This window comes from Natator depressus, chromosome 6 (assembly GCF_965152275.1).
Source record: "Natator depressus isolate rNatDep1 chromosome 6, rNatDep2.hap1, whole genome shotgun sequence".
In the NCBI taxonomy this organism is placed as follows: domain Eukaryota; kingdom Metazoa; phylum Chordata; order Testudines; family Cheloniidae; genus Natator; species Natator depressus.
Window position 1 is genome coordinate 114,190,040 of NC_134239.1, and position 13,332 is coordinate 114,203,371.

General features: G+C 40.0%; 1 protein-coding gene across 3 annotated transcripts in view; it reads left to right on the forward strand.

The window, feature by feature from the left end:
* CEP170B (centrosomal protein 170B) overlaps window positions 1-11,674 on the forward strand; it is a 97,771-nt gene extending 86,097 nt beyond the window's left edge. Inside the window, exons 15-20 of one of the 3 annotated variants that reach the window (XM_074956351.1) lie at window positions 6,340-6,378; window positions 7,027-7,170; window positions 7,573-7,661; window positions 8,408-8,501; window positions 9,575-9,626; window positions 10,426-11,673. In XM_074956351.1, the coding sequence (XP_074812452.1) occupies window positions 6,340-6,378; window positions 7,027-7,170; window positions 7,573-7,661; window positions 8,408-8,501; window positions 9,575-9,626; window positions 10,426-10,661 (654 nt within the window). In that variant the 3' untranslated portion in view covers window positions 10,662-11,673. Of the gene's footprint in view, window positions 1-6,339; window positions 6,379-7,026; window positions 7,171-7,572; window positions 7,662-8,407; window positions 8,502-9,574; window positions 9,627-10,425 lie in introns of all 3 variants that reach the window. The other 2 variants (XM_074956354.1, XM_074956352.1) reach the window with 2 other exon arrangements.
* The last annotated feature ends 1,658 nt before the right edge of the window (window positions 11,675-13,332 follow it).

A 13,332-nucleotide genomic window follows, 5' to 3' on the forward strand; every position in this document is an offset into this window, starting at 1 on the left:
AGATAATTGCTCATGGGTCCGAGATTGCTTCAGCTACTTCCTTAAGTCCCTTGGGATGAATTTTGTCAGGCCCTGATGACTTGACTACATCTTACGCTACATCTACACTTATGGCAGGGTTTAGAGTCCAGACACTGAACATGAGCCAGCATGGGTATAAATAGCAGTGTGGATGGTGGGATGTGGCTTAGGTGAGTAAAGCAGAGTGCCCTGCATGCCTGAACCCCAGGTTACATACCCTACATGGCTCTCTACATGACCAACTATGTCTCCATGTCTGTACTTGTATTTTTAGCAGTGTGGTGTCCTGCTGCCTGAGCCTTCCCCTTACAGCTGCCAGAGCCTTTCCCCACTGCCTCCCCGCACTAGAGCCTTTCTTTGACGAGCAGCTGGAGCCTGTGCTGGAGCCTTTCATTGCATGTAGCTACACGTGTGTTGCCTAAACTCTACAAGCTGTCATAAGTGTAGACATAGCCTAACTTACCTAAAAATTCTTTAATCTGTTCTTTCCTTGTTCTGGCTTCTGTTTCTTCCCCCTTGTTAATATTAATTATATTAAGCAAAGGATCCCAACTATCCTTTTTAATGAAGACTGAAGTACAAAGGGAATTAAACACCTCAGTCTTCTTGATGTCTTCTGATTTTAGTTCACCTTCCCCATTAAGTAGAGGACCTACACCAGGGGTGGCCAACCTGAGCCTGAGAGGGAGCCAGAGTTTTCCAATGTGCATTGCCAAAGAGCCACAGTAATACGTCAGCAGCCCCCCATCAGCTCTCCCCGCTCCCAGCGCCTCCCGCCCACCGGCAGCCCCGCCGATCAGTGCCTCCCTCTCCCTCCCTGCACCTCCCGATCAGCTGTTTCGTGGCATGCAGCAGACTCTGGGAAGGAGGGGGAGGAGCGAGGGCATAGCAGGCTATGGGGAGGGGGCGGGAAGGGCTTGAGTAGGGGAAGGGCCTATGGCAGAGCCAGGGATTGAGCAGTGAATAGCCCCTGGTCCATTGGAAAGTTGGCACCTGTAGCTCCAGCCCCGGAGTTGGTGCCTATACAAGGAACCGCGCATATTAACTTCTGAAGAGCCACATGTGGCTCCAGAGCCACAGGTTCGCCACCCTTGACCTACACTTTCCTTCATCTTTCTCTTGCTGTTCATGTATTTCTAGAACCTCTTCTTAGTGCCCTTAATGTCCCTTGCTAGATGAAACTCATTTTGTGCCTTAACCTTTCTGATTTTGTCCTTACATCCTTGTGCTGTTTTTTGTACTCTTCCTTAGCAATTTGTCCTTGTTTTGCCTTTTTGTAGGATTCCCGCTCGATTTTCAGGTCATTGAAGAGCCATCTTGGCCTCTTCCTATTCTTCCTATCTTTCTTTCGTATCAGGATAGTTTGCTGTTGTGCTTTTAATATTGTCTCTTTGAGAAACTTCCAGCTCTTTTAAGCTCTGTTTCCTTTAGATTTTCTTCCTATGGGACCTTACCTACCAGTTCTCTGAGTTTGTTGAAGTCTGCTTTTTTGAAGTCTGTTGTCCTTATTCTGAAGCTCTTACTACTTCCTTTCCTTAGAATCATTAAATCTATCAATCTTTCACCAAGATTGCCTTCATTCTTCACATTTGCAACCAATTCCTCCCTGTTGGTCAGAATCAGGGCTAAAATGTCTGTCTCCCTGGTTACTTCCTTCTGAAACCAGAAGTTGTCCCAATTACATTCCAAGATCTTACTAGACATTTTATGTTTTGCTTTTCCAGTAGATGTCTGGATAGTTTAATCCCCCATTAATACCAAGTCTTGAGTTTTGGATATATCCCCATTAGGGCTGTCAAGCGATTAAAAAAAATAGCTGCGTGATTAATCGCGCTGTTAAACAATAATAGAGTATTGGATGTTTTCTACAATTTCAAATATGTTGATTTCAATTACAACACGGAATACAAAGTGTACAGTGCACGCTTTATATTTATTTTCGATTACAAATACCTGCATTGTAAAAAACAAAAGACATAGTATTTTTCACTTCACCTAATAAAAGTACGGTAGTGCAATCTCTTTATCATGAAAGTTGAACTTACAAATGTAGAATTATGTACAAAAAATAACTGCATTCAAAAATAAAACAAAGTGAAACTTTAGAGCCTACAAGTCCACTCAGTCCTACTCCTTGTTCAACCAATCACTCAGACAAACGAGTTTGGTTACAATTTGCAGGAGATAATGCTGCCCGCTTCTTGTTTACAATGTCACCTGAAAGTGAGAACAGGTGTTCGCATGGCACTGTTGTAGCCGGTGTCGCAAGATATTTATGTGCCAGATGTGCTAAAGATTCATGTGTCCTTTTATTCTTCAACCACCATTCCAGAGGACATGTGTCCATGCTGATGACGGGTTCTGCTCGATAACTATTCAAATCAGAGCGGACCGACGCATGTTCATTTTCATCAACTGAGTCAGATGCCACCAGCAGACGGTTAATTTTCTTTTTTGGTGGTTCGGGTTCTGTAGTTTCCACATCGGAGTGTTGCTCTTTTAAGACTTCTGAAAACATGCTCCACACCTTGTCCCTCTCAGATTTTGGACGGCACTTCAGATTCTTAAACCTTGGGTCGATGCTGTAGCTATTTTTAGAAATCTCACATTGGTACCTTCTTTGCGTTTTGTCAAATCTGCTATGAAACTGTTCTTAAAATGAACATGTGCTGGGTCATCATCCGAGACTGCTATAACAGGAAATATATAGCAGAATGCAGGAAAAACAGAACAGGAGACATACAATTCTCCCCCCAAGGAGTACAGTCACAAATTTAACTAAGGCATTATTTTTTTTAAGGAGCATCAGCAACATGGAAGCATGTCCTCTGGAATGGTGGCCAAAGCCTTAAGGGGTATACAAATGTTTAGCATGTCTGGCACGTAAGTACCTTGCACCGTCGGCTACAAAAGTGCTATGCAAATGCCTGTTCTCACTTTCTGGTGACATTGTAAATAAGAAGCAGGCAGCATTATCTCCCATAAATGTAAATAAGCTTGTTTGTCTTAGAAATTGGCTGAACAAGAAGCAGGACTAGGTGGACTTGTAGGCTCTAAAGTTTTACATTATTTTGTTTTTGAGTGTAGTTATGTAACGAAAAAAATCTACGTTTGTAAGTTACACTTTCACGATAAAGAGATTGCACTACAGTACTTGTATGAGGTGAATTGAAAAATACTATTTCTTTTGTTTATCGTTTTTACAGTGCAAATATTTGTAATAAAAATAATATAAAGTGAGCACTGTACACTTTGTATTCTGTGTTGTAATAGAAATCAATATATTTGAAAATGTAGAAAAACATGCAAAAATATTTAATACATTTCAATTGGTATTCAATTGTTTAACAGTGCAATTAATCACGATTAATTTTTTTGAGTTAATCACGTGAGTTAATTGCAATTAATCGACAGCCCTTATCCTCATCTTTCATGTTCCCACCTTTCATCCAGCTCTGTTAGTTCCAGTGTGTGTGGCCAGTAATGGCTGACACCGTTTTAAGAATCATGTTGATTAGATTTGCTCCAGACACAGTTAGATGGTACAATGCTCAGCAGCTGGTGGACCATTTGTATTAGGGTGCCTGACATAACTAACACTGGTGGAGACATACTGGTGTTAACAAGAGTGGGAAATAGGCTAAGTCCATGAGATTTTCTAATGACTTCACTGAGAGTTAGGTCAAGCCCTTAATGATGAATGGCTTGAGATGCTGAGCTTCACATCCTTGTACCGTGTTATTAATGGCACTAAATATGCACTGATATGGGATTTGATAAAAGTGCATAAAATCTGTATGACATTGGATTAAAATCAATAGCCATGTGCCTACAGAGACAGAGGCATTAACGTGACGTTATATGCTAAATCCATGCTTAAATGATTATTGTAGATTAATGCAGAGAAGACAAGAGACGTTCAAAGATCATGAGAGGGATGCCAAGTAATGTTAATCAGTGAGCATTTATTAAACAGCTTTATATTAAATGTTCTAAGTGTCCTCCTAGATGAAACAGAGCTTTGGGAAAATAAAAGGCCATTCAACACAAATTGAACTGCTTTCAGTGCAGGTGTCTGTGCAGAATATTCCAAGTAAACCGGACTTATAGAAGAAGTAATGAAGAGATCCTAGAATGGGCACAATTACCTACAACAATGCAAGGAGTATGGAAGAAGAGATGGGACTTACTTTTAAGGATGTCTGATAATAGGCTACCCAAATGAGCATTTCTTTGGCAACCCAAGGGCAAGAGATGGGGAGGTCTACCTAGAGGCCCACTCCATCGCACAATAATGGCCAAAGTGTCATCATTGCATCTGAATACAGAAGATCTAGAAAAACAAGCCCAGGATAGGGATGATTGGCTCCATTAGACTTTTGCCTTGTGCCCCTGATGGTGCGGGAAGGCTAATGCTGACACTATTTAATATGTGTATGTGCGGGCACCGAGTCGGGGAGCTGACACTGTTTGATAAGCAAGCTACTGTGATTATACTAGGTGCCATAGAAGGCTGTTTGATAAGTGGTCAGTGGACACAGGTAGAGCACTCTTGTGAATAAGCAAAGCAGTTTGTTGCACATGACCTGTCTGGCTTATACTAAGGGTATGTCTATAAAACATTGTACCCCACTAATCTAGTGCCCGGGTTTTCCATTGCTGCATATCCATTCCTTTTCTAAGAAGGGAAGAATTCAGGGGCTCAATTTGTTCTAGATCCCCCAGGCACAGTAGGAAGAGTAGTAGCAAATTCTATGATGTTTTTAAAGCTTGGTCAGTGGGGACTAATCCGGAGTCTGGTAGAGGAAAAAACTATTTTACAATATGAAATAGTATTCAGATGGTTCCAGTTAGAAGTACCTCACTGTAATTCAACGTCCGTGTTTTCAGCCTATGTTGCTCTTTTCAGGGGTTTATAACAATGACCATAAATATTCACTCTGGACTCATACTTGGCAAAACAGTTTGGTGCCCTAAACAAATTGATTTTTTAAGGTCTTTTATTACCACACTCGATTAAAAATTTTAAATTAGCTATCTTTTAGAAGATAAAAATGGGGCCATAAAACTGAGTTTTTGTGCTTTACTCCTGATATTTTGTCCTTACCAGTACAGGATTGGCTTGGATCTAAACCAGGATGTTTTTCAAGTTTCCAAGTTCACATTTAATGAGGATTTCAGTGGCCCCCGTGTTGTGTATGGATTGTACAGTTCCCCAAAAGGCTGACTCGCGCACTACTGTGAGTTTACAGCAAAGAGTACAAACTACACGGCTTGCACTTTCAAAAGTGACTTGTGATTTTGAGTTCCTCGGTTACTGGATGCCCAACCTGAGACATCTTCTAAAGTATTCACCCACCCTCTGAAAATCAGGCCAGTTTAAGGTGTCTCCAGCGGGGCCTGGTGAATCACTAGTCACTTTTGAAAATTTAGGTCTGTGTTTTTTAAAAAAAAAAAAAAAAAAAAAAAAGGCTAATGACATGTGAAAAACTTTTAAGTCTCCTTCGGTATTGTTATGGTGTGTGTAAGGTATTAGGAATGCCCGTTGGTATGACTTGCGCACATGATAGAACTGTGAATGAGTATAAGCCAGTTTATCATGAGACAGTATTTCACAGGTTATAAGTCCCTAAATATTGGATATACACCATGGTAGGAATGTCTCATTTGGTACCATTGATTTTTAGTGAATCTTCCACCACCACTCCCAGCATAATGCACTAAAAGCATTTCCAAAGTTCTGAAAGGACATTTTAAAAAATGAACAATAGAGGGCAGAATTGTGGATATAATCCACCGTAATTGAACATTTTGGATGTGTGTATGTAACCCAGTGTCTCTTGCTTTCTGACTGTTTTTACTCATGCTCTGTTGCGCGATCTTGAGTATACAAACCTTACCCCAGGATCCCCAGTTTCTCTTCATTTTGCTTATGAGAGTTGTGTCCTATCCAGCAAAAGCCCACTGCACTCTCTTAACAGTTCCACAGTCTCTGTTGCATATCTTGTCTGATTTCATTAAAGATAGTCCATATTACTGCAGTTCGTTTCTTTTCAATGTCATCATGAAATTGCCACAAATCATCTCTGAGGAATTGGTGTGTGAACAAATTCTCGAGATGCCACTATGCATGTCCATGTTTGGGAATTTCCCATGAAAGTATGTTGGTGTTTTTAATTATTGTTCCCTGGAATGCGCTTTTTTTGGAATGCCACCCATTATGGTTTATCTTGTATGTGTGCTTCCTTTGATAACTACAGTCTGAGTCATGTGATCAGCATTGATCTCTTTATCTCGTTTGTTTCTGTTTTAACACAGATTGCTCGTACATCTTTACGGCCGGCATATCCATCTCAGGTGCACTTTTCATCCCATTGTTTTGTATTTCTGTCTCTTTAATGTTGTTGTTTTCCTTACATCCTCCTAATGTTTTGTCAAATGAGTGTTATCAATTTTAACCTAACAGATTAGTTGTCTTGCTTATTGTGTTTATTCTTTCCAATATTATTTACATGTTTTAATTGCTTTTTCATCTTTTCCATGTATTAATAGAGATTGGTTTTGCTTAATTTTAATGTCACTTTAAGATTACATTAATTTTTCAGACTTTGATAAATGAAAACATAAAATGCATATGTGTGAGCAGGTCTTACCTGGAAACAATCCCTTTTCTTTTGAATTGAACCCTGAATTCATATTAGGCAGGGATTTAGTTTGTAAGTACTTGCTGTGGTACCAGTGTTTCAAACATGCACATGAGTAGTTACATTGAGTTTCATGGGACAGCCCCCATATATAAATATTTGCAGGATTGGGGCCCAAATGATTTGTTTCAGAACCCATTCCTGCTTGAGTAGAACCTGAACTGTGGAGCACTCTTCTTGGGCTTGCCTCGAAATCTGTAATACCTTTGGAAATGGGCCCATTTGCCCACCTTGTTGTTTTTTTTTTTTTTAATCTGCAACACAGTTAATTGCGACTGACTCATTGCTTATTATTTTTAAGTTGGTGCAGCACATTCCAGAAGCAAGTCTGAACTACCAGAAGGTGCCTCCCGGGTCAACGGGAATCAAGGATTTTGATCAAAATATGAACGACAATAGAGAAGAGGATCTCTCGAGAAAAACGAGGGCAAGAAACCGAGAGGAGGCAGGTTTTTTTCTCCTGTACTTTATAAGCTTGTATATAATAATGTTAGTTGCAACCCATATGTCTGTACTTCCTAACTAGCTAGCTCGCTGAGGGAATTCAAAGAACTCCAGTGCCTCACTTTTTGGGTGCCCTATCTGAAACTTCTTAGAGAGGCCTTGTTTTCCGCACTCTCTGAAAATTGGGCCTTTTTTGAAAGGTTCGTCAAATTCAGCACCCACAACCGCTAGTCACTTCTGAAAATCCTGTTGAGTTTTAAACATCATCCAGATTCAGGAAGTCTCAACTGAAATGCTACCATCTCCAGTTGAAGAAATAGACTATTTTGACACAACCAGTATAATATAAAAATGGTAGCTATGAGGGCACATTTTCAATACGATCTGATCTGTTACATTTTAGGTCATCTTTGACAACCTGATGTTGAACCCAGTGTCTCAGTTATCCCATGCGATCCGTGAAAATACAGAAAACCTGGCTGAAAAAATGAAGTAAGCTTTTAGCTCTGACCTGGAATGTTCTCTTGCCCTTTGAGTTGTTCCGAGGAAGGGCATGATTAATTTATTACTCATGAAAGGTACTGGATTGTCATCCCTGGAAACTGTGGTTGCCGGTACACAGAAGGGGAAGAGCACAGACTGCAAAATTAAAAAAAGGTTTTTACTTCCCACCTCCGTTTCATAGGCTTGTCCTGTAGCATAGTCTGTCCCTAGATAACTGAAGCCTTGACCCAGCTTTGTAGCGCAATGTCAGTATGTTTGCATAAAAATGTAAAGTTCACTGTACATGGCACAACTAACTTTATTATGGAGGACAGTGCCCAAATAAATGATGGCAACTCGGAGTACATGCCTATTCTGTACTGCCTTCCTGATGCATCTTAGCCTTTGCTGGAGGAGTCTCGCCTATGAGAAGAAGGGGAACTCATTCTCCATTCTGTTCAGTCCATGGACCCCCCCCATTCCAGCGCATATGCAGTTTGTGATGGTATTTGTTGTGATGCCCTCTTGGAACAAGATTGTCAGCTCCTAGGCCTTAGAACAGGCAGCAGGTGGGGAATGACTTTTGGTTGCTTGTGAGCTAGATTCAAAGTGGAGATGAAATGCCTTTTATCTCATCACTAATCTACAGAACCCCTTTTGTTGCTATGTTTTGTGTCAATTGTACACCGTAAACAAATGTAAAGGATATATTTTGGGTGGATATTTTGTAAAAGGTCCAATCTTGTGTGCTTCAGAATTGTGTTTCAGAACAGCGAAAGGACCTGGGAGGAGATGGAGGCCAAAATTAACTCGGAAAACGAAGTGCCAATTTTAAAGACCTCAAACAAGGTAACGTGTTTGTGCTTAAGAAATAAACAAGGTGCAAAGAAGCTTGCTTAAGACAAGGCTTTGCCTAACAATTTATGGACTTAAGCTGAGACTTTCAGAGCAGTTAGATGCCCAGCTAGCATTGAATTTTAATGGGATTTGGTTGCCTAACTTCTTTAGACTCTTCTGAAAGCCCCAGCCTCAACTCTGTGTGTGTGTCACTTTTATGTTTACATTGTCACTGTAAAAGAATTTTCCATTGTAAGTAAAAAAATAATTAAGAAACCAAAGTAGTGAGCTTTAGAACCAACCAAACCGATTTCCTAAATTTTTTAGTCCAAATGTATCTATTGAACTTCCTCTTCCTTTTATTTTACGGTGTGTCTATTATATATTCTCATATTGCTATTTTTATGTCAATTTCACTTATGTCTCCCCTTTGTTAATCTTCAAGGACTCAGTCTTGCTAAGGGAGGCACAAACACAGATCCTTGTCTAACTACCATTCTTCTCAGTGTCTCCCACCCGTGCAGCTCCATTGATAATAGGACGAGAATAGATGGGGCATAGGCGTTTTCACCATCGTGTTCTCTTCATTTACCAGGGTTAGACAAGACAGTGGTAAAAATGTTGGTGCCCCAGCCAACATTATCTGTACTCCTGCACAGACATCAATGGGAGCAATGTAAAGATCTAAGAACATGCTTAATTATTGGGCTCAGTGAAACCACTCATGTTTAAAGCTAAGGATGTGCACAAGTATTTACAGGATCAGGGTCTAGGTGTCTGCACTTGCAGACCCCTTTGCATTATTGGGCCATAAATGTCTGGCCAACAGCTAGAATCTCAAATAAAAAGTCTAGTCGAATGCATATTTTTACTGAGTGGCTTGATAGTATTTTTCCAGATGTGGCAGACCAAATCCCGCTGGTGTTTGCCCAGATAAACATGCTATTTTGATGTTCGAGAACAGAATTTACCTAATCAGAAAAAGGTAGAATAACAAGATATTCTGTGTAGGCTTGGTTCCCAAAGTAGCTGAACGTTTGGTTGGTTGGTTAGTTAGCCGATCTTTTTGGTGTATTTGTTTCTAGGAAATCAGCTCTATCCTAAAGGAGCTAAGAAGAGTTCAGAAACAGCTGGAAGGTTGGTAATTTTAAAATGCTCTCAATTTCTCTCCTAAATGTAGATGACTAGTACAAAATAGAGTACCATTGTAACTTGTTGTGGTTTGCTTTGTCAGTTTAAACTTTGTAAATGTAAAGCACTCATTCATTTATTTGAGCATTGCTCCTCAATATATACAAACAGAAGACATATAAGTGATGGATTTTTCTCGTGTTGCAAAAATAAGAAAGTTACTGACTTCTGAAATGCTGAAGTTATTGCTGTGGAAATGGTTTATTCACAATAATTAGGACTTCACCACAAGATGGACAAGCCAAGGCTTCTGTTGCTCAGACCACCACATGGCTGACAGCCCTATTCAGCCAATAAGTCATGCCATATTTTCGTACTACTTTTAAGCAAGTGTTTGTGTGGACTTGAATCCATTATGGAAGGTGCCACACTACAGAGATAACAATATGAGCTCAATGCCTGACCCTTGTTTCATTTTAATAGTTAAGAAAATGTAAAAATGTCTTATTGGTGAGTGATTGGAGTTTGGTAGGTGTTTTTCTTTTTCCAGTTTAAACAGAAAACGTCAAGTCCTAATGGTAAAGGTCAGTTTTGGAGGGGTTTTTATTTTTTTGCTTATTAAAATTGCTTGGACCCAAGGATAATTATAAAGAAGGTGGAGTGCAGTCATGGGGAGGGGGGAACAAATTGTGACTAAACTGGGCACAAGAGCAGTCTAGAATTCTGAAGGTGAGAGAGTTTATGTGTAGAAATGTTGCTGAGTGCAGCTAATACGCCTCTGTCTATCTCTTTTCTCCTTCCCCAGTTATAAATGCGATCATTGACCCCAGTGGGAACTTGGATGTAGTTGCCACTAACAAAGCGTCCTCTGCTGCTACACAGTCTACAGCCACTAAAGTCAGGACTGCTAACCATTCTGGCTCCACGTTGGAGATTTTGTCACCAGTACAGATGAGAAATTACATCCAGAAATCGAACTGTGGATCTTCTAGCCTACAAGATGCTAATTTCATTCCAGATGGAGAGAAATATGTGATCTGATACAATATTTTATATTGCTATCATACTGTCATTTACTGTGGCGTTAGTTTTGTGTCCGAGTGGTTGTGGACAGTTCGTTTGGAGCAGTTGTTTAGATTGCTAACACATTACACACACACACACACACACACACACACAATGCTGTGTGGGTGAATGGCACGCGCACACACACACACACACACACACACACAATGCTGTGTGGGTGAATGGCGCGCGCGCACACACACACACACACACAATGCTGTGTGGGTGAATGGCACGCGCACACACACACACACACACACACACACAATGCTGTGTGGGTGAATGGCACGCGCACACACACACACACACACACACACACACAATGCTGTGTGGGTGAATGGCACGCGCACACACACACACACACACACACACAATGCTGTGTGGGTGAATGGCAAGTCTGTGTATGCCTTTTGAACAAAACTAGCACTGTGGAGCAGCACATATTCAGCATAGAGGCAAACTCTGATTTTTACAATACGATTCACTTAAATTCTTCCAATGTGCCATAAGAAACAGGCTTTGCATATCCTCCATTTGCTACTACCGAAGCTCTAAAGTGTTCTTGGATTAGCCTGTTTATAATTCTCAGTTACTGGTAGTTCAGTTGTAACAAGGCTCTGTTTAAAAAAGAAGTGTACTTTTTTTGATTGGCACGACATTTGGGACTGATTTGAAAAATAGAGCATTACAATTCTGTTGGAATCAACTTGCATACATATAATGGTGCAATACAGTGGGTTTCTATAAGAAACTCTGTTTTAGTTGTATGAAAAATGTTTTCAGTGTTTGCAGGGGGAAAAAAATAAAATCAAAGAAGGAACCACTTTGAATCTATGGGCATCATGCTTTCAATCCAAAACCTTTGTTTTTCCATTGAGAAAGTGTAAACTTTCTAATGTAGTTGTAGATTCTGAACACATTTCAGGCACAGAGCTTCAAGTATACAGATGTAGATTAGCCTTATAAATGAGAAGGTCAGTTTTTATAGTTGAGCTTGCCAAATTCTCATTATTTCAGTATAATCGCTGTCTGAAACATTTTTTTGAAAATATTATAATAATAATAATAATAATTAATATAATATCATAGCCTTTCATATTGAGCTGCAAATTCTCCTGAATAGGCTAAAGAGCAAGTTGTCTGTGATCAGCCAATTACTAAGAAAAACATCTGTTCCGGTGGCTCATGTAATAAACTTAATTACACAATGATTGTGAACAAATATTCACTCTACAGCACTCAAAATAACGGCTTAAGTGTGGCTCTGCCTTTACTGATAGTGTTGTCTTGAGATTTTTCGTATCCAGTTATGCACGAATACACACAATCCTGTTGTATTCTTGAGAACCTACCCAACAGTGTAAAGCTGCTGGTGTTACAATGCAGCATTGGTATGACTCTTTTTGGTCCATTATAATCTTAAGAACGCTAAGGATTATTTTGCAGCAGCATCATTGAGCAGTATACTGGATACTGTAAAATTAGCTTTTTGTATCCCATCTGTCAAGTGAGCTGCCAAATTCTAAACAAAGTATTTGAGTGGCTTTTTGGAGAATCTGTTTGATGCATGCAGTGTGCAAACTGGAATCTGTCCCTGTTGCATTAATTCCTCTTGACTGAAAAACAGTGATCAGGAAAAGAAAATGTATCGGCAGAGTTGTGGGAAATACACTTACTGATGGAGGTAAGCAAACTAAATTCTGCTATGCACTCATACAATGTAAAATTTTGCTAATGAAAATAGCTTCCCAAGCTCAATTGCTCTTTATGTGCTGACTTCATATTTGGGGTGGGTTGGTTTTATAATTGGGTCAGTTAATTGACCTTTTCTCCTAGGATTTTGCTGAAATGTCAATTAAATAAGTATAATTAAATAACTGGGCTGCTCACACAGTGTTTCGTGTACTAGCAAATGGCAGGATTCTGCTTCAGGTGCAACCAGTGGGAGTTTTCCATTGATTTCAACAAGAGCAGTCCCAAAGGAAGAGTTTGCCGGTTTGCCATGCTAGTGTGTCTTGCATGCCTGCAGGGTTTTGCGTGGGGGAAAATAGTGCAGGTTTTGCTGCCAATGTAGCAACTTGGCTCGTCCGCTACTGTGGAGATTTGGAGAAATATACTGGACTTCATATGAACACTATGATGATGGAAGTAAAATTTACTTTGCAGAATAACTAGGAACTTGGCCTTTATGTTTCTCTGGCTGCCTGTTATGTTAATGCTGTCTGATTGTTCCAATGTATCCTTTTGAAATACTTGCCTGTGTCCTTAGTTAATATCATAAATAGTGGTATGGCTCTTGACACATGGTAATTCGTTTTCAAAAGTCTCCTCAGTGAGGGTCTGATCTAGCAAGGTGCTGACTCCGACTCATTGGGAGTTGAAGGGCTTCAGCAACATAAGGGATCAGTCCACTAGTTACAGTTTTGCAGTAAACAGGTGTGTGTTGGAGTTAGTCATCAAGATGAGATTTTATTATTTGTTTTTACTACATTTTCCCATCCTCGTGGCTATGCTCTAGTGGTTTTGTTTCTTGACAATGTACCCTTGATGTGACTTCCATTTTCTTTCACTTGGGAACTTACTAGTTTCTACTTTCATGAAGTGACCCATGAGAGATGAATTTTCTCCCTTTGCTGTTCCTCTGCTC